Source organism: Oryzias latipes, chromosome 2 (assembly GCF_053564925.1).
Source record: "Oryzias latipes strain Hd-rR chromosome 2, Olatipes_Hd-rR_3.1".
NCBI classification, from domain to species: Eukaryota; Metazoa; Chordata; class Actinopteri; order Beloniformes; family Adrianichthyidae; genus Oryzias; species Oryzias latipes.
The window spans coordinates 34,828,381-34,850,211 of NC_136238.1; the positions used below are offsets into that span (position 1 = coordinate 34,828,381).

Consider the following 21,831-nt stretch of genomic DNA (forward strand, 5'->3'; position numbering starts at 1 on the left):
TTAATGTCAGTGATTTCAGTTTAGAAAAACTGCATCTCTGCTGAGATTTGCTTCACTTCCATTAGAACCTCAGCAGCATCAGGATCATTTTGTTGATGGTTTGTCTGTGGAATGACATTTCATACTCATAGCTTCAGTGGAAATCAAGAGTCTGGAACCTTTAACACTAAAAGAACCATTTGATCCAGTTTCTTCCAGACCAAAACCCAACAAGAGCCACAAAGTTCCACTTCACTGTTTAACAAAATACTTTTTATTTCTGTTTTTCTGACTGCTAAGAAAATCATTTATTAAATGTAGCTTTTAAAAATTTCCCAAAAATTAAATTATGACAGTGTTTTCAGAACTGTCATGAGATGAATTCTTTGTGTGATTAATCAATCACTAACTATTACGTCATTTCATGAATCTATTTTTAATCTAACCTAATAATTGCTGTAAAAAGCCTGAAGTCTGAAAAGAGCTATTTATCTGAGGGCTACATGCTATGTATCCCATCATGTATCAGACTTGTCCCATAATGCAAGTCAGGTCCATAAATATTGGGACAGAGACTCATTGTCAGCATTTTTGAATTTGAATCGAAACGAACAAGATGTGTTCCTCCACGCCTAATGTTTTTAGCACGTATTAGCTTAATGCTAAACCTTCTTCCAGCCAAGAAAGAAGCACTGGCCGCACGGATTTAAAAATTATGAGCGAGCAGGCCCTTAATAATAATCAGAACAGTAATAAAAGCACATTTAGAAGATCTTCTCCTGCAACTTCACGCTGATTTTGCTGTTCCAGGACAGCTATAGCCCCATGAACAGCTCTATCAGATTTCACCATGCTAAACTTTTGCCGTTTGCTGGTTGGGCTAACACTCACTGACATCATCGCCCCACATCCCTCCTGGAAATGCAAACTGGAATTGAGTTTTGAAACACTATTCGCAGAGTGGATGTGAAAACGAAAATCCCCTCTTTGCATTTGTTTTAATTATGACGCAGAATAAGAGGTTTTAATGTAGAAAAAGAAAACGTATTTTGAACGATTGATTTTTTTTTTTTTTAATTTTGAGTCATTTGATTCAGTTACATTGTGAAAATGAAAAAGCATTTCTGTTACTGATTATAATTGGTAACGCTTTCTTTTAGAGTACTTACATGGTACTTAAGTGGTATTTACGTGGTAATTATTGTGTAACTACTGGGTACTTTTAGGGTACTTACATGGTTCTTTTTATGGAATTTACTGGGTACTTACATGGTACTTTTTATGGAATTTACTGGGTACTTACATGGTACTTTTTATGGAATTTACTGGGTACTTACATGGTACTTCAATAGGAAAATACTAAAATGAACTAACAAACTGACTAAGCTATACTGGCATCCCTGCCCTTAGACCCCCCTTCGCGGTAAGGAAAAACTCCTAAAAAAACAGAGTCCGGAAAAAACGAAGAAACCTCAGGGGTGCCCATATGAAGGAGGGATTCTCCCCCAGGACAGACAGGCAATTTGCCAGAACTCTTAGAGAAGAATGAAATTATCTAACACAACAACTACATATATAAAGTCCAGCAGACGAGCTTCATCCAGCCGTGTTTGGGGGGGACAGTCAAAGGCGCGAGTCGAGCCGGAGACAGGAACCACAGCGACAGTGGCTCAGGTGGTTGACCGGGTCGTCCAATGATTGAAGGGTTGGCGGTTCGATCCCTGCTCCCACCAGCCAAAATATTGTTGTGTCCTTGGGCAAGACACTTCACCCTCCTTGCCTCCAGTGTGGCTCCACCAGCGTGCGTGAATGATCCCCGTGATGGTCAGAGGGGCCGTAGGCGCGAACTGGCAGCCCCAGGGCAGCTGTGACTACAACCGTAGTTACCATCACCAAGTATGAATGAGGAGTGAATGAATAATGGACACATTGTAAGCGCTTTGAGTGTCTTGAAAAGCGCAGATAAATCCAATCCATTATTATTATTATTACAGCCAGGTCCAGGTGTAGGAGCAGGAGCAGAGACGAGGTACTCGGTCAGGTACAGAGCAGAGACGAGCCAGAGATGAGCCAGTACTCGTCAGAGGCAGGATCCACAGCCAGGTGTAGGAGCGGGAGCAAAGGCGTGGTAGACGGTCAGGAACTGGAGCACGGATGAGCCAACTGGAGTCTGGAAGCACTCCCACTCCCCAGGAAGGGAGAGGAAAAGAGGGACAATACATGAATCGCACTGCACCAAACAGAGGCATGGAGAACTAAATGATAAATGATGATCAAAAATAGAGAAGAGAGGAAGGGTAGAAGTAGATGAGAAAAGAGGACAATTTAAGTCTGCACTCACGTTTCATGGTATTTACCATAAATTTACCACAGAAACTACCCCTTAAGTACACTGAAACTGGACTGTAAAAGAAAGTCAGCCCTATTTCCACTCAACTACATGGTAATTTCAGTACTAAATACTGGGTATGTTCACTTGAATATTACTTGGTATTTACCATTTAAGTACACTAAAACTGGACTGTAAAAGCAATGGCGTGCGGGCCGCTGGCTGGCCAGTAGACAGAGACAGCCAGCTGATATTGTAGTTTGGGGTCGAATAGGAATAATAATATTCAGGGCTTGTCTTTTATTAACATACTCTTTACATGAACCCTCCAACTAGAAAAACAGAGTCGTCCATGTTTGCATCTTCTGCAGCAGACAGATTGTTTGTCTCTATGTGATCCTCTAATGTCAGCAATGCAGATATCGCTGAAATTGATGTGGTTCCGTGGGCTCACCTGCTGGCCTGTTCTCCTCCCCCTCCATTCATCCCCTCTGCCACATAATAAAACTTTAAGTTAAGAACTTAACCCCGGTTCTCTGAAACATGAGTGAGGTATCTCACTATGGGACACGCCCCCTGCGCTGTCCCCCAGAAGCTCTTTTTCATTACGCCAGTCTTGACTGGCAGACAGAAGGTGACGTCTGCTCTCAGGAGGCGGGACTTCCTCCTGCTATAAGAGCCGGACGCCATCTTCTCTCCTCAGTCTAAGTAAGAACACCTCTTCTCGCTCCAGGCAAGGAGGGTGATCTGGTGAGATACCTCACTCGTGTTTCAGAGAACCGGGGTTAAGTTCTCAACCTAAAGTTCTCTTTCAACATTCGTTTCTGTATCTCACTATGGGATGTAGAGACTCCCGTATTGCCAGATAAGCTTACTCCGAAGACCAACAGAGAACAACCAGGCTGATCATACAGGTGTAGGTGTGGACCCCACTAGGGTTGGGCGATGTCCCTTAAATTGGCCGTTGACGATGTATGCAGTCAACCATCGGGATGGACGATGTCATCGTCGCGGGGGGGGGGGGGGGGGGGGGGGTATTTTTACATTTTTCGTTGCTATTCGTTATTTTACTTTTTTTCATTTTATTTCCCAACTAATGGTTAATCCGCGATGATCCACTATAAACTGAGGGAAGTGACTTTAACAAAAAAAGTAACAAACAAAATAGAAAAGAAGTAGTCCGCTCCCGCACTTAACTAGTGAAGTGGACCGGCGGAGCGCGGACTTCCAGCTTTGTGTTTGATGGGAAGGGGGGGGGGTGCTTTGTTACATGAGCGGTATGTGTGGGAGATTTAAGACTGCGATCCGTCCCACAGCTCTAGGGGTACACAAGCAACCGAACTCAGAACCGGGTCTAAAGTGTGTGTCTGAGCACAGCTCGGATCATCAGCACACACAGCGGTTTGAGCTTCAAAGCAGAAATGTGGCTCAGTCCTTAGAAAACATTCAAACAATCACGTGGATTTGTGTTTCCAGTCGTGTCCCGACTAAATAAAGGCTGATGTTATTACCACATGTTTACGTGCAGGGCCACTCAAAGCTAATGTTGTTAGCCCGTGTAAGCATACTGCTAATCCTGGCTTCGTTTAGAAAAAGCACTGACCACACGGATCAAAATTCAAATGATGAGCAAACAGGTGTTTCATAATAACCGTAACATTATTAAAAGGACGTTTAAAAGATCGTCTCGTATTTTACCGAGCTGACATGTCAATGTATATAGCCGCTCGGCGCTGTTATCGTTTTGTATTGAATTGTTACATTCAATAAAGTTTGGAAAAAAAAGCCCCTCGGCGGAAGTTGTATCCACTTCCGGTTTTCAAACCCTACTGCGCATGTGCGAATGATTTATTCCGACCGAAATTGTGACCTTAGTGAACGTTTTTATATTCTGAAAACATTTTTCTGGGCCCATCTACACGCTTGGATTCTAATCCGACCATTGATCCCATCAAGATATTTTGTACATGTAACCGTGGCTTATGGCGTCGACTCGCAACGTGGCGGGGGCGTGGCATCACAATGGTGGTCTCTCCATCGGGATGTCAGTCACCCATCACGATGGACGATGATATCGTCCATCGGCACAACCCTAGACCCCACACCTAGCACTGCGTGAGGCAGCCCTGGTCTAGTGACATCCAGTCTATAAAATCTGATGAAAGTGTTAGGCGTTGCCCAACTGGCAGCCGTGCACACATCATCCAGAAAGATGCCCTGAAAAACTGCCCATGATGATGCCATGCCGCGAGTGGAATGAGCGCGCAGGCCCGCCGGGGGTGTTAACCCCTTGCTGTTATAAGCCATGGTTATAGCGCCCACAACCCAGTGTGACAGGCGTTGTTTGGTTATAGGCTTTCCTGTGTGAGGAGAAGCCCACGACACAAACAGCTGCTCAGATTTTCTGAAGCCAGCCGTCCTCTCCACATACATGCGCAGCGCCCGCACAGGGCGCAATGTGTGAAGCCTCTCTTGCTCCGTAGAGGAAAAAGGAGGCGGATTCAATTCCAAAAACTCAATGGGGTGGTAAGGTATGGTAGGGTTGAAAACCTTGGGCATAAATGCCGGATTCGGTCTCAACAAAACCTTAGAATCCCCTCTGGAGAACTGCAAACAGGACGGGTGAACTGACAACGCATGGATGTCGCTCACTCGTTTAGCAGAAGCTGTAATAAGCAGAGCTGTTTTAAAAGAGAGCGCTTTGAGGCTGACTTGCCTCAGTGGCTCAAACGGTGCGCACAACAGTGCGTCCAGCACCACCGGTAAATCCCAAGGAGCAACAAGGCTTTTCGACACCGGTCGGAGCCGACGTGCGCCCCTCATAAACTGACAAATAAGCGGATGCTGGCCCACTGTTTTGTCATTAACACCTATGTGACAGGCGGATATGGCCGCCAGATACACTTTAATGGTGGAAAAGGACAAACCTTTTTCAATCAGTTCCTGAAGGAACGATAGAATGACTGGGACTGGGCTCTGGAAAGGCATTACGGCCATTTTTACGCACCAGTCCTCAAAAACGCGCCATTTGACGCCGTAGGCGGAGCGGGTGGACCGCGCTCTGGCACTCTGGATCGTGTCCATGACGTTGTGCGGGAGTCCCGCTGCCATGAGATTCAGCCTCTCACGAGCCAGGCCCACAGAGCCAGGCGTTCCGGATGAGGATGAAAAATTTCCCCGCGGGCCTGCGACAGGAGGTCCCTGCGTAAAGGCAGAGGCCACGGTTGGCTGTGCAGCATCTGAATGATGTCCGCTAGCCAGTGTTTCCCGGGCCACCGAGGGGCTACGAGGATGAGAGAGTGTTTCCCCATCCGAACCCTGGTGAGGGTAGGGGCAATCAACTCCAACGGTGGGAACGCATACAGAAGTCGGGACGGCCACTCGTGCGTCCACCCCCAGGGGGGCGCTCTGGTCCGTCAGAGAGTAGAACATTTGACACTGGGCGTTCTCCGCTGACGCAAAGAGATCGACCTCTGCTTGACCGTAAATGCTCCACATCTGGGCTACCACCTGGCTGTGGAGCTTCCATTCCCTGTAACGCGGGTTCCCTCTGGAGAGCAGGTCGGCTCCCCGGTTCATTATCCCCGGTACATGGATGGCCCACAGCGACAGAAGACGGGAGCTGCTCCACATAATCAGTCTGTGTGCTAGCGTGTGCAACTGAAGTGAGCGCAGCCCTCCTTGTCTGTTGATATACGTCACCACTGTGGTATTGTCGGTCCTGACTAAAACATGGCGCCCTTTCAGGAAGGGTAAGAAATGTTTCAGTGCAAGAGACACCGCCAGGAGTTCCAAGCAGTTTATGTGAACTGATCGCATGTGGGAGCCCCACAGACCGTTCACTGTCCTGCCCTCGTGAGTGGCTCCCCAGCCTGTCAGCGAGGCGTCTGTAGGTGATCACCTGTCTTGTTTGCACGGTTTCCATGACAACACCCGTGGTGAGGAAGGAGATATCCCTCCACTTCTGTAGGGCGAGAATGCACGTAACCGTAGCAAGCACTCACCGGTGACCATGGCGGGCGGGGCTTAGATTGAGCGACGCCACCCACCGCTGAAAAGGACGCATGTGTAAGCGGCCAAAAGGGATGACGGACAGCGCCGATGCCATCAGCCCGAGGAGTTTGAGGCACAGTCTGAATGTTATCCACGCCCCCCTGCGGAACTGTGACAGACACGCCCGGAAGGCTGTCACTCTCTCCGCTGAGAGTCGCGCTCTGAACTCGACCGAGTTCAGGGATAAGCCGATGAAAGTGATCGTTTGAACTGGTGTCAATACGCACTTTCCCCAGTTTACTGTGAAGCCCAGTGCAGTTAGGTGCGATGTGAGCAACCCGGCCTGCCTCCTGAGTTCTTCGGGAGACTGCGCTGCGAGCAGCCAGTCGTCTATATACATGGCCAGCCGAACGCCCATCTGTCTCATGGGTGCGACGGCGGCCTCCGTGCATTTCACAAACACCCGCGGACTCAGTGAGAGGCCGAAGGGGAGCACTAGAAACTCGTAAACCTTCCCTCGAAAGGAAAATCTGAGATACTTTCTGTGAGGGGGGTATATTGGGACGGGAAAATATGCCTCTTTAGAATCTATGGGGACAAACCAGTCTCCTGGACGCACAAACCGTACCAGACCTGCGTGTGTTAGCATTCTGAATTTGTACTTCCTCAAGTATTTGTTCAGTGCTCGCAGGTCTAGAATCGGACGCAGGCCTCCGCCCCGTTTTGGGACCAGGAAGTATCTGGAGTAGAAACCGCTGTGAGCCTGCTCCGGTGGCACTAGCTGAATGGCTCTTTTGCCTTGCAGTGTTTTGATCTCTTCCTGCAAAAATTGGTGCATTTTGCCCCCTGGCCTGCGACTGCAGTATACCATTGAAAAGGGGAGGGGTGGATGCAAACTGGAGTCTGTAACCCTTGGTAACAATGCTTATAACCCAGTCTGGCGCCCCGCAGTGCCACCATTGCTGTGATTTGTCCGAGAGCGGGCCGAGCGGCTTCCGCGCTGAGACACTGGTGGGCGTGGCCAACACGAGTTGCGCTGGCGCAGGGCTCGTTGCTACCATGGTGCTGGGCTGCTGTGCCACTGGTGGAGCAACAGCTCCCTCCTGTGGCCTCATGTGCAGCTGCGCAGCTCCCACTCGGCTTCCCGTCATTTGTATGTGTTTTGTTTTTTGTTTTGTCTTTCTGTGTTGAGGCTGCGCCCTTGGCTCGGGGCCTGGTTGCGCGCCTCGGGGATTTTTTATTTGTGTTGGTTTTAAAAACCTTTTCAAACACTTTCTGGGACACAACTGTGGCTCCACTGAGCTCTCTGTGGGTCCCTCTTTTCTCCTTTTCAACTGGCTGTGAACTGTGAGGGCCACCTGTGCCTCTGCACGCCTTTTGGTCGGGCTGGAACATGCCCTGGAGAAAAACGACAGGAACGGAACGTGTCGTGGAAGGGGGGAAGCAGGCTTCTGGTTGTGCCCGCTCTCCATCCCTGTTGGTTGCGCCCTAGGTGGCACGCCTCTTTTTCTTTGCGCTCTGAGCGACAGGAGGCGCTGGCTGGGCTGCCGTTGTCACGTTGGGAGCAGACGGTTTCTAGGCCCAGGCCCCTCTGGCCTCAGCAGGCTTTCCGTGGCTCCGGTCACCTGGCTGAGGCTGGTTTTTCGGAGTGCGGTAAGCTGGTCTAGCTACCGCTTAAGCGAAGGAAAGACGCGGTGCAGCTGGGGTAGGAGGGGGTACCTTCCTGGGCAGACACAGCTGCAGCGCTTCACCTTCCCGTTTCTTCTCCTCACAGCGCCTTTGCATTGTGGCCATTGCTGGCCCAAATAGGCTCTTTGGGTCCACCGGCACATCGAGGAGTTGAGTCTTCTCCTTCTGAGAGAGACTGGACAAGTTCAGCCACGGGGCTCTTTCCTGGACAACCATGAGGGCCATGTCTCGCCCAGAGGTTTGGACTGCGGACCTGTAGAGACGCAGACAAAGGTCTGTGACTACGCATAGCTCGTTCCACAGGTCTGGGGTTGGTGTGCTTGACATCTGTTCCTGCAGCTCTGCCTGGTAGGCTAGGAGCAGAGAAGATGCATTCAGGGCTTTCACCGATGCGGCATCTGCCTTGTAGCCCTTTTCGGTGAGAGTTGACTGGAAGCAGTCAGCTTTCGAGGGCAGGGCGGGGCCCGCGGAAGTCATGGTGGACTTCTGTGTCGGGTGCAGGTGGGATGCCAGCAGCGGTTCGACTGGAGGGATCTGCGAGAATCCCTTCTCCTCCATGTTGGCCCTGTCGAATGCCGAGCCTCCCAGGACGGGGCTTTTGGCTGAAAAGGGGGTGCTCCAGGTCCTGGTCGCTTCCTCCAAGCACTCAGGGAACACTGGCAGCAGCTGTCTGCTGGAAGACTTGGCTTTAGGCAGTCTTTTTCCCTCATAGCGAGACGTGGTGGCCTCAGTGAGGGCTTCAGGCCACTTAATGCCCAGCTTTTCAGCTGCTCTTCTGCAGACATCATGCAGGTCCATCGCGGCGGTCGGGTTTGGGAAGCCGCCGCACGCGTCGCCCGCAGCCAAAGCTGATGGACTCGTCTCCGGAGTCGGGCACAGTGTCCTGAAACTCCGGGGGCGCGGCCTCCTGCTCCTCCATGCCCTCGAGTGGCGCGACCGTATCCAGTTGGTCGCCCCAGCTCATGCCTGCCACCTCTCCCTGCGTAGACTCCTCTGGTAGTGGGGGGCTGGTTACCCCCAAGACCGGGTCCGCCTTGGACAGACTAGCTTGGCGCGCTAGTCTGCGTCTCAGGGTCTTGAGGGAGAGGCGCGCACAATACTCGCAGCTAGCCGGAGATGCTAACGCCTCCTGGGCATGTTGCAGCCCCAGACATGCAGCACAGGCAGAATGGGTGTCTGCCCCGGCGATTTTGCTACCGCATGAGCAGGCTCTAGGCAGAGGTCTGAACGTTTCCATGGCGAGGAAAGGTTCAGGCTCCATGACGACTTTGTCGACTCCGGTTGAGAGCGAAGCGCGAAAATTACTACTATGGTGACTAGTTCTAACGGGTGCTGTTTGGAGACAGACCAACCGCGTGACCCAGACAAGCTATGTAACACCGACTAGCGTTCAGCGACCGAGTTGTTAGCTCGCTCTAGGAACAGTTAAGCTAGCTTCGGATACTACACCTGCCGTCTGAGGATGCTTCTGGGAGCGAGAAGAGGTGTTAGACTGAGGAGAGAAGATGGCGTCCGGCTCTTATAGCAGGAGGAAGTCCCGCCTCCTGAGAGCAGACGTCACCTTCTGTCTGCCAGACAGAAGGTGCCGTCCATCGGCACAACCCTATACTGAATGATACTGCAATCATTTGTATTGATACTTAAGAATAAATAAAGTCACCATTAGGGTTGGGCCGATGGACGATATCATCTTCCATCGTGATGGGTGACTGACATCCCGATGGAGAGACCACCATCGTGATGCCACGCCCCCGCCACGTTGCTCGTCGACACCATAAGCCGCGGTTACATGTACAAAATATCCTGATGGGATCAATGGTCGGATTAGAATCCAAGCGTGTAGATGGGCCCAGAAAAATGTTTTCAGAATGTAAAAACGTTCACTAAGGTCACAATTTCGGTCGGAATAAATCATTCGCACATGCGCAGTATTCGCACATGCGCAGTTTGAAAACCGGAAGAGGATACAACTTCCGCCGAGCGGCTTTTTTTCCAAACTTTATTGAATATAACAATTCAATACAAAACGATAACAGCGCCGAGCGGCTATATATATTGACATGTCAGCTCGGTAAAATACGAGATGATCTTCTAAACGTGCTTTTAATAATGTTACGGTTATTATGAAACACCTGTTCGCTCATCATTTGAATTTTAATCCGTGTGGTCAGTGCTTTTTCTGAACGTAGCCAGGATTAGCAGTATGCTTACACTGGCTAACAACATTAGCTTTGGGTGGCGCTGCATGCTGTGAATAACATCAGCCTTTATTTAGTCGGGACACGACTGGAAACACAAATCCACGTGATTGTTTGAATGTTTTCTAAGGACTGAGCGACATTTCTGCTTTGATGCTCAAACCGCTGTGTGTCTGCTGACGATCTGAGCTGTGCTCAGACACACTTTTAGACCCGGTTCTGAGTTTGATAGCTCGTCCCCCTAGAGCTGCGGGACGGATCGCAGTCTTAAATCTCCCACACATACCGCTCATGTACCCCCCCCCCCCCCCCCCCATCAAACACAGAGCTGTAAATCCGCACTCCGCCGGTCCACTCCGCCAGTTAAGTGCGGGAACGGACTACTTCTTTTCCATCTTGCTTGTTACTTTTTCTGTTAAAGTCACTTCCCTCAGTTTATACTGGATCATCGCGGATTAACCATTAGTTTAAAAAAAAGCAAAATAACGAATAGCAGTTATATAAGAACGAAAAATGCAAAAATACCCCCCCCCCCCCCCCCCCCCCCGACGATGTCATCGTCCATCCCGATGGTTGACAGCAAACATCGTCAACGGCCAATTTAGGGGACATCGCCCAACCCTAGTCACCATAGTAGATAAAAGGACCTGTTTTTGTGTCCCTGCAGTCCTCCCCCAGTGTTGGATGATTGAAGAGGAAGATCTCTGCATCCAGCAGAGGAACTTCAGAGTGGAACATGAAGAACTGGAACGTCTACATACTAAAGAGGAACCAGGGGAACTTTGCATCAGTCAGGATGAAGATCAGATTGATCTGAAGCAGGAGACTGATACCTTGATGGAGATTCCTACTTATGAGGAAGATGAGAACAGTGAAGCAGATCTAAACAATCAGCAGAGCTTTAATGTAACTGATAGTCAGGATGAAGAAGGAAACCAACATGAAGAATCAACATCAACTACAGATGAAGAGACAGATCCACAGAACAGAGATCAGAGGAAGAGGAGGGACAGAAGTCATGTCCAAAGTGTGGACAGCTCTCACATGTCAGCAGGTCAGTGTGAGTCTGATGTTAGAAAAAATCCCAAGAAGACAAGTCTTGGTAAGAAATACAATCTCAAAAAGAAGAAAGACTTTCCTCTATCAAGTCTGATAAAAACTCAAGAATAATTACTAACCCGTCTGACGACATGGAAACTGGGTCTGATGAAAGATGTTATATCTGTAAAGAATGTGGTAAAAGCTTTTGTAACATATCTCTGTTCAGAATTCATATAAGAATCCATGCAGAAGATAAGAGATTTTCTTGTAAAGAATGTGACAAAAGTTTTAATCAAATATCTACTCTCAAAACACACATGAGAACTCACACAGGAGAAAAGCCTTTTTCATGTAAAGAATGTAAAAAAAGCTTTTGTCATAGATTTAATCTCAAAACACACATGAGAACTCACACAGGAGAAAAGCCTTTTTCTTGTAAAGAATGTAAAAAAAGTTTTAATCAAATATCTGCTCTTAAAACACACATGAGAACTCACACAAGAGAAAAGCCTTTTTCATGTGAAGAATGTAAAAAAAGTTTTAATCAAATACATCATCTCAAAACACACATTATGAGCCGGTTCCGACTTCCTCGAACCGTCCTTTTGGACATCTGCGGGCTTTTGGGCCCGGCGTTACAGAGGAGCACTCGGAGGAACCACGTGTGTCACCCGGTGCATGCATCTGACCGGAGCGCCATTTTGCATATGGTACGTGATTTGAACTATAATAAACACATTAAACACATCCATCTTTGCTGATAATTTCCATTTTCTGCTAGTCCTGTGTTCAGAAACTTTCCTTCTTTCTTTCAGACTGTTGTCTCCTTTTCTCCCACCTCGCGTGCTCTCTCATTGTCTGCCTCTGCGCTGCACGTGACACCGTCACTCTTTACACACAAACAGGCGCGTGCTTCCAGAAGCACACACACATTCTACAACAGAAGTTTCCGTCTCACAAGGAAATACGACAAATTTACTGCGTTCTAATTGCGCTGTTAGATTTCCATGAAAATCACTACATGATTTGTTTGGAACTATTTTTTGCAGCGTAACGTTATGTGTCTGTATAAGTGATGAAAAATTCGACACAGTCACAGCTCTACTGATATGTAAAGCTTTGCTGACCTTGTAGCCCTCACCTTTTTTGTGCAAGAAAGGATTTCCTTTCTCAGATTTTGTGACATTTCTTTTCCACGGGGAGCCATTGCTGACCTCATTAAATGGGAAGGGCTGTTCTTTGTTAAGAAATGCCCTTTTATGGTCACCTGTGTGCTGGACACCTCTTAAATAAGTCATTAGACTCAACTCAGGGGTTAACATAGCCCAGAAATTTGCACTGGCCCACAGGGCCAGAAGTTTTTTTTTAAAGTTACTGGCCCTGCCTGCAAGTTAGTGGCCTGACACCGCGCGACCCATCGCCGCAGGCAGCACCCAAGCGACAGACGCAGCAACTTTAGGGCATGCCCCCCCGGAAAATTTTAATATGGTGCAAGTTGGTGCATTCTGGTGACATCTAGCACTTATTTATACACTTTTCAATGACTGAAAATAGACCATATCAAACTTAAATCTGTTTTGGTCTGTTTCAGATGTTTTGAAGAGAGCACTGCAGTGTAGTAGGTGACACTAGTTAAGAATTTTTTATGCTGCTTCTAATCACTGCTATTTCACATTTGTTCGTCATCAATAGTTAAGAAGTTTTATTTACTTTTTTGCTCTGACTGCCTTGAGGTTCTGGTTTTTGTTACTGTTGCAAAGTTACATTTACTTTTTAGTTACTTTATTTACTTAATTAAATTAAATAATTGAAAAATTAAATAAAATTAAATTTCTGAGATCATTCAGCTAACTAGAAATACTTACTGCTTACAGTGTTGTAAAGAAAACCAAAATGAAGTAGTTTGACATTATACTGCATTTGAGTCTGAGATTCAGGTATTTGGAGTAGGGCTGGGCGATAAAACGATAATTATCGTTATTGCGATATTACCTTTTTCCAATGTAACGCCATACGACAAAAAATCGAAGAGACATTGCGACATCACAAATGCTGTAGCCTACTGTCTGGCCAAAGACATGCTACCAATAAACACAGTCGAAAATGACGGATTCAAGCGGCTAATTAAGGTAATTGACCCTTGTTACGAACTACCTGGACGTAAACACTTCTCTCAGACCGCCCTGCCAAAGCTTTATTCTGAGTGCCGAGAGATTGTCGAGTCGGAGCTCCAAAATGTGTCATACTTCGCTACCACATCTGACTTGTGGTCAAGTCGCACGTCGGAACCTTATCTTAGCCTCACTGCTCACTACATTGACCAAGGCTGGAATTTGAAGAACAGATGTCTTCAAACTGCCTACTTTCCTGTGGACCACACGGGTGAAGCCATTGCTTTGGGCCTGTCAGACGCACTTGCATCTTGGGGACTGAGTGAAGACAAACAAGTCTGCATCATAACCGACAGTGGGACAAATATAGTGAAGACCACATCACTCAACAACTGGACCCGGCTGCAATGCTTTGGACATCGTCTTCACTCAGCAGTTGGTAAGTTGCAGAGCAGAACACCAATCCTATTTGTGTGTTTTTTTAACCCCCGTTACATATAATGTGATGTTTAAATCTACATTTACAAACTAATGACAAAAACATTTTTTTTTTGTTGGTGTTGGTACTCATTTATTCAGTCATTCTCGGGTGTAAATCAAGTTGATAAATGTTCTTGGATTTCACCAGGATCCAAATTTAATGCAGCACATCATCCCCTTTCCTACACTTAATTAAATCATTTCAGCAAAATAAAGGTTAACAATTAATGAAGACAAGTTGAAAAAATTAAACTGGTGATAATGTTGTTGCTTATCACTCATTATCAACTCTTAAGTAAACATAAAAAAATAAGATCTAAATATTGGCAAAATTTAAAATGTGTTACGTTTTTGGCACAAAATTAGGTTTTGTGCCAAATTAAATAAGAATGATTTAAGAACTGTGAATTTTATTTATCACTTTACAGAAATTTAAATTCTGAGTTTAATTTTGCTTCTGTTATTTACCTTTAATCCACAGAGAGAGTCGGAAAAGACAAACGGGTGGAGCGAGCGGTGGGTGTGTGTAAGAAAGTGGTGGTGGGTGTGTGTAAGAAAGTGGTGGCTGCCTTCAGTTTCTCTTGGAAGAAGAAGAGAGACATGGCTGTTGCTCAAGATGAGTTTCACCTACCCCAGCACAAGTTGGTGACAGAATCACCCACCAGATGGGGTTCATGCCAAAAAATGATTGAAAGGATTCTGGAGCAACATAAAGCCATCATTCAGGTCCTCAGTGCAGATAAAAAGACCAGGCACTTGGTTCCCTCCTGGCAAGACATGGATGTGTTGGAGTCTCTGCATGTGGCCCTGAATCCACTGATGGAATTCACAGATTCACTTTCTGGAGACTGTTATGTGACCGTGTCATACCTCAAGCCGATGCTTCATCTTTTCAGAACACAGATTCTGAAACCATCTGATGATGAAACACAGCTCACAAAGGACATAAAGATGGCAGTAATGGCATACCTTGATGAAAAGTACAATGACCAGGTTGCTAACGAACTGCTTGATATCGCAACCCTGGTAGATCCACGCTTCAAGCTGCAATACACTGATGCAGAAAAGGTGGATGCTGTCAAACTGAGAGCAGTGTCTGAGATGATGGCTCAAAACGAGGAGCTGTCTACTTCAGCCAGAACGGAAGGAGCAGAAGAGGGAAGAGCTGCAACAATGCTACCAACACAGAAGAAACAGAAAAAATCATTGGGCAGCTTTTTCAAGAAATCTCACCCCAGTGAAGGACTCACTGACAAAGAAAAAGTTGAAAAGGAGCTCAAAAACTACCTGCTGGCACCAGATCCAGACAGTGAAATGGACCCACTACAGTGGTGGAAAATCCACGAGAAAAGTTTCCCGAGGATTAGCTGCCTGGCAAAGCGCTATTTGTGTATCCCTGCGACCAGCACCCCATCTGAGAGGGTATTTAGTACAGGGGGTAATATTGTAACCTGTCAAAGGGCAGCTTTAAAACCTGAAATGGTTGATACACTTGTCTTCCTTGCCCGCAATCTGTAGGCTTTTGTTCATTTAACAGAAATCACACTGACCATGGTGCCTATTTGTTGCCTCACAGAATAGGAGGCCATTTAAGTTGATCTGTTGTTCTTTTTTGACTTGTCTTTGAAAGCTATTCGAAGTTGCACAAAGTATTTAAATAAGAACATTTTTGTTTTAAGCTTTCTTTAATTTCTTAAAGAGCATTTTAGAGAAACTGAGGAGTTTCTTGGGAGTTTTTTTTAGTTTATTGCACTTTTTTTTATATTGACATAATTGTGTGTCAATTTTTTGTCTATTTTTCTGTTAAACTTGAAAGTTCAAACATTTGAATTTATTTGTGGTCTTTTAAAACTGTGTGCAATAAAGATTACTTTAAAAAATATAGTTGTTTGATATCGTTTTTAATATCGTTATCGCACAATATGAAAAAAAACAAAATATCGTGATATGAAAAATCCAATATCGCCCAGCCTTAATTTGGAGTTACCTTTGATTCTTTGACATTTAGCTTAAAGCTTAGTGCAGGGGTGCTCGCACCTTTTTGGCGTGTGAGCTACTTTTGAATCGACAATGTCTTGAGTATCTACCTATAAAATATGTATGTATGTATGTATGTATGTATGTATGTATGTATGTATGTATGTATGTATGTATGTATGTATGTATGTATGTATGTATGTATGTATGTATGTATGTATGTATGTATGTATGTATGTATGTATGTATGTATGTATGTATGTATGTATGTATGTATGTATGTATGTATGTATGTATGTATGTATGTATGTATGTATGTATGTATGTATGTATGTATGTATGTATGTATGTATGTATGTATGTATGTATGTATGTATGTATGTATGTATGTATGTATGTATGTATGTATGTATGTATGTATGTATGTATGTATGTATGTATGTATGTATGTATGTATGTATGTATGTATGTATGTATGTATGTATGTATGTATGTATGTATGTATGTATGTATGTATGTATGTATGTATGTATGTATGTATGTATGTATGTATGTATGTATGTATGTATGTATGTATGTATGTATGTATGTATGTATGTATGTATGTATGTATGTATGTATGTATGTATGTATGTATGTATGTATGTATGTATGTATGTATGTATGTATGTATGTATGTATGTATGTATGTATGTATGTATGTATGTATGTATGTATGTATGTATGTATGTATGTATGTATGTATGTATGTATGTATGTATGTTAAATACTATTAGTAAATGTTTGTTAGTTATGTTTATTAGTTATGTTTATTAGTTAAATGTTTATTTGAACATTGTTGTTTATATACTGATGATTAAGAACTACACAGTAAGATTACACAAAGATACTTTTGTATTAACAGATTAGGCGTTTTAAGCAGCGACTATCATTTGTCATGCTCTGCTGTAAATCGTGCAATGGGGGGAGCATCATTGCATTTCGAACGCGTGCCACGTAAAAAACAGCTTCCTTAATGAGGTCGTATTTATCGGGCAGGAACTGTAGAGCTGATAGCAGGAGGAGACACGTGGGGCGGCTTTAATAAACACTATGGTTGTCCGGAGGGATCTTATGCCGGTAACTTGACGTGTCGCGGGGCAGAGAGCAACTTTCTGATCACAGAGAGTTTGCGCTCAGTGTTTTTAACACACATGTGCAGTGAAGTATGTATCAGAGGATGTCCGATTGGCCAATCTACATGTCAATCAAGTCCTGTACTTCTCAGTGAGGATTTTGATTGGCTGGTGGATTTTTAAGAAGTACTTTTTTTTTTTTAATCTTTTCTGGCCCGCGATCTACACTCATGTCCGGTCGATCGCGATCGATGTACTGAGCACCCCTGATCTACACGTTTTCGAAAAAATACTTTATTGAAAAAGGTGAAAAATATATTAACCGTTAGATATTTTAGTTGCCTGAGCGGACAAGTGAAAAATAAAGTCTTGTGGTCCATACTGCTCGAGCGAGCTGGACCGGGCCAGCGGACAAATGGCTATGTCGAGCCTTGCAACTGTGGTTGGATGCTGTTAATTAGAAATTTGTAGTCTTAAAGGCCTGTTCACACCGGGACAAATTTCGCCTGCGATTTTCGCTGACGTTTAACGCCTCGTGACTAAACAAAGGGCACCAATGTGAGTGTGCACTCCGACGCGAAAAAACGCTACGCGTCAAAGTGTCACTTTTTTAAAAACGCTTCGGGCTTGTTTTTTTGGTTTGACGCGCCGCGTCGAAATCTATTCGACCAATGAGTATGGCGCTTTTGCACACGTGTCTGGAGCTTCTGAAGTTACAGTAAAACACAACTTGGGGGCGCTCAAACACAAAACTGCCTTTCTGAGCACACATACCAGCGAAGAAGATAGACGGCAAGTAGCGTCTGCACTGCCGCGAATAAATAATGACAGACATTCTAAAATATCCCAGAACCAATCACCAGTTGGAGCAACTGGTGCTAGAAATATCCATGTTTTCTTTGTATGATTCTGAGAAGCGTGTAAATACTTGCTCTCTTCTTCTGGGTGAAAAGCGACTTTTAAGAAGCGTAGAGTTGCGCGGCGCCACCTTGTGTACAGGAGTATTTCTAATTTACATTAAGCGCCATCTAATGTCAGGGAATGAAATTGCATGTTCACTCGGCTCATCGTCAGCGAAAATCGCCTGGGTGTGAACACAAAAAACGCTGGCGAATTACGCCTGGCGAATATTCGTCCTGGTGTGTACTTAAGTCTGTCTTTTGTCATAAGACTATGACTAAGGTGTAGTCATTTTTGCAACATGGGTTTGAATTGATTTGTTAAATCATTTTTTTGTATGTAAATTAATTTTTAAGGTGCTTTTTATTACTATTTAAGCATTTATGTTTTGATTTCCAATTTTATTTATTTATTGACAATTTTAAATGAATGAATGACGCATTTATTCAATTATTTATATTTGATTTATTTATTTCCATGAGTCTCTTCTGGTCCTCCAGACTCCTCAGACATTTTATCCAATGATCACATTGTTTATGAGTTTATTGATGCTTGAAAAACACCAAAAGTACTGGAAACATATAAAAGGTATAAACTATAAAAGGTATAAAGAAAACATTTAAATGTTGTGTTTGTGTCCCTGCAGTCCTCCCCCAGTATTGGATGACTGAAGAGGAAGATCTCCGCAACCAACAGAGGAACTTCAGAGTGGAACAGGAGGAACCAGAACCTCCACAGATTCAAGAGGAACTGGAGGAACCAGAACCTCCACAGATGAAAGAGGAACAGGAGGAACTCTTCATCAGTCAGGATGAAGAAGGAAACCAACATGAAGAGTCAACATCAACTACAGATGAAGAGACAGACCCACAGAACAGAGATCAGAGGAAGAGGAGGGACAGAAGACATGTCCAAAGTGTGGACAGCTCTCACATGTCAGCAGGTCAGTGTGACTCTGATCTTCATCTCCACACTATCGGTATGTTCACTTCAACAACGGTTCTATCTTGAGCTTCAAGCTCTCCAAACATGCAGTCCATCAACAGCGTGTCCTGGAAGAGTCTCCTCTGTCCCTTCCAGTTGAAAAGACAGAAGACATTGTTGGTCAGTGCAGCCGACAACATTCTTCAAATCATGTGATCTTAGTTAGTCCCTCCAGCTAACGACAAACAGGAAACCTTAACAGATCAAAGAGAAAATTGTTAGCAGATAAAAAAGTACAATCTGTTTTGTCGTTTGTGGTTCTAAGTTTGTAGTTCAGTTCTTTTCAGCAGATTTCTCTGTCAAACCCAAAATCCATCTAAACCTCTTTGATGTCTCCATGTCTCCGATTCCAGACATTCAGACAGATTCTATTTCCAAAACTACATTTCAAGCTAAAACCCAAAGACAGAGTCCTGCTCATGGATCTACAGACAGAAACGATTCAAACCTGAACACATCAGTGAAAAACTGCTTAGTGTCAGAATTGTTCTCCATCTTTTTCTGGACTGATTCTTCCTCCAGTGCAGCTTCATCTTCATCAAACTGCTCCTCATTGGTGGGTGGAAACACAACAGGGAGGTTTTTCTGTGTCCAGTTCAGCTCCATGAATGTTCAGGCTGTTTAATATCAGTGATTTTACCCAATATCATTACCTGTTATTGGGTAATTTAATGAATCTATTTTTAACCTAATCCAATAATTGCTGTGAAAAGCCTGATTTTGAGGTCAGACCCTGAAGGACGCTCAGAAATAATTAAATAAATATCGATCTGGCAGCAGTTTGAATCAATACAAGTATTGCCAAATGACGTATTGCGATATATTGCCAAATCGATTTTTTTCTTACACCCCTAGTAACTTTAAATATGAGGTTTACATGGTACGTATCCCATCATGCATCACACATTTCCAATAACGCATCTCTGTGGTGGTGCATTCATATACAACAGGTATAAATGTGCAGTCAGGTCCATAAATATTGGGACAGCGACTAAATTCCAACATTTTTGGCTCCATAAACCACCACAATGTATTTGAAATGAAACGAACAATATGTGCTTTAACTGCAGACAGTTGGCTTTAATTTGAGGGTATTTAAATCCAGATCAGGTGGGCGGTAAGCAGTGTAGAAATTACAAAATTTGCGGCCAGCGCTAATGTTTTTAGTATGAATTAGCCTAATGCTAACCCTTCTTTCAGGTCCTTGCATCCAAGAATAAAGCACTGACCACACTAGGGTTGTCCATCTGACTGACATCATGATGGAGAGACACCATCTTGATGCCACGCCCCCTCCACGCTGCGAGTCGACACCATAAGCTGCGGTTACATGTGCAAAATATCTTGATGGGATCAATGGTCGGATTAGTATCCAACCGTGTACATGGGCCCAGAAAAATGTTTTCAGAATACAACAAACATTCACGTGGATCACACTTTCGGTCGGATTAAATCATTCGCACATGCGCAGTAGGGTTTGAAAAACCGGAAGCGGATATCAGTTCCGCCGAGCGGCTATATACATTGATATGTCAGCTCTGTAATATACGAGACGATCTTCTAAACCTGCTTTTAATAATGTTACGATTATTATGAAGCGCCTGTTCGCTCATCATTTTATTTTTAATCCATGTGGTCAGAGCTTTTTCTGTTGAAGAGCGGAGCCGGAAAGAAGCCAGAATTAGCAGTATGCTAACACGGGCTAACAACATTAGCTTTGGGTGGTGCTGCAATCTGCATCCTGGCTGCACGTAAACATGTGGGAATAACCTCAGCCTTTATTTAGTCGGGACATGACAGGAAACACAAATCCACGTGATTGTTTGAACGGTTTCCAAGGAGTGAGTGACATTTCTCTGTTTTGTAGCTAACACACCGTCCCACAGCTGCTGTGTGCACTGACGGTCCGAGCTGTGCTCAGACACACACTTTGAGACCTGGTTCTGAGTTCGGTAGCTCGTTCCCCTAGAGCTGCGGAACGGATAGCAGTCCTAAATCTCCTAAACACACCGCTCTTGTAACAAAGCATCCCCCCCCCTTTCCCCTCAAACACAAAGCTGTAAGTCCGCGTTCCGCCGGTCCACTTGACTTGTTAAGTGCGGTAGCGGACTACTTCTTTCTATTTTGTTTTACTTTTTTTGTTAAAGTCACTTCCCTCAGTTTATACTCGATCATCGCGGATGAGTCATTAGTAGGGAAATAAAATAAAATAAAATAACGAATAGCAATTACATAAGAATGAAAAATTACCCCCCCTCTCCCGACGATATCATCGTCCATCCCAATGGTTGACAGCAAACATTGTCAACTGCCAATTTAAGGGACATCGCTCAACCCTAGACCACGCGAATTAAAAAAATTTTGAGCGAACATCCCATTAATAATAATCCTAACATTAATAAAAGCACATTTTAAAGATGGTCTCTTGCAGCTTCCCGCTGATTTTGCTGTTCCAGGACAGCTACAGCCCCTTGAACAACGCTGACAGATTTCACCATACTATACTTTGGCTTTTGCTGGTTGGGCTAACACGCAATAACGTCATCGCCCCGCCTCCCTCCTGTAAATGCTAAGTGAAATTGAGTTTTCCAACACTTTTCACAGGGTGGAAGTAAAAATGGAAATGCAATCCTCTCCTTGCATTTTTGTTTTAATTATGACTCAGAATAAGTAGAAAATGAAAAGCGTTTTGAAAGGAAGAAAGATGGTAGGAAAAGGACGTTGCTCGACGCTCCTCCTCGATTAAGAAAACTGTTTGAAAATAATCGTATAATTTAATATAATATAGTTTTGACACCTCTGTAAAAGTTTATAATGCCTCCAAAAAGAGAACGTCAAAAACTAAAGAAATGGACAATATACACCCTGTTACCGATGATGAAGAGGTTGCAGCTGGTGAGCTGACTGTGGCGTCACTTGAAGGTACTTTGCAAAAGTTTTTTGCTGAAGCTGATAAAAGAAGCCAATGCTTGCTTTAAACGTTTGGAAAATCAACTAGGCTCAATTAACGAGACTCTTGCCCGTCATACGTAAGA

At 44.7% G+C, this 21,831-nt stretch overlaps 2 protein-coding genes across 5 annotated transcripts in view; one reads left to right on the top strand and one right to left on the bottom strand.

Annotated features, from left to right (window-relative positions):
• Positions 1-21,831, bottom strand: part of LOC144987271 (uncharacterized) — a 126,443-nt gene that overhangs the window by 52,830 nt on the left and 51,782 nt on the right. The window lies entirely within an intron of this gene.
• The window catches only part of LOC144986836 (uncharacterized), a 51,051-nt gene that overhangs the window by 8,790 nt on the left and 20,430 nt on the right, over positions 1-21,831 (top strand). For 2 of the 4 annotated variants that reach the window (XM_078935163.1, XM_078935152.1), the window contains exons 3-4: positions 10,856-11,242; positions 18,459-18,791. In XM_078935163.1, coding sequence (XP_078791289.1) covers positions 10,856-11,242; positions 18,459-18,791 — 720 coding nt within the window. Of the gene's footprint in view, positions 1-1,973; positions 3,318-10,855; positions 11,243-18,458; positions 18,792-21,831 lie in introns of those variants that run through there. The other 2 variants (XM_078935159.1, XM_078935165.1) reach the window with 2 other exon arrangements.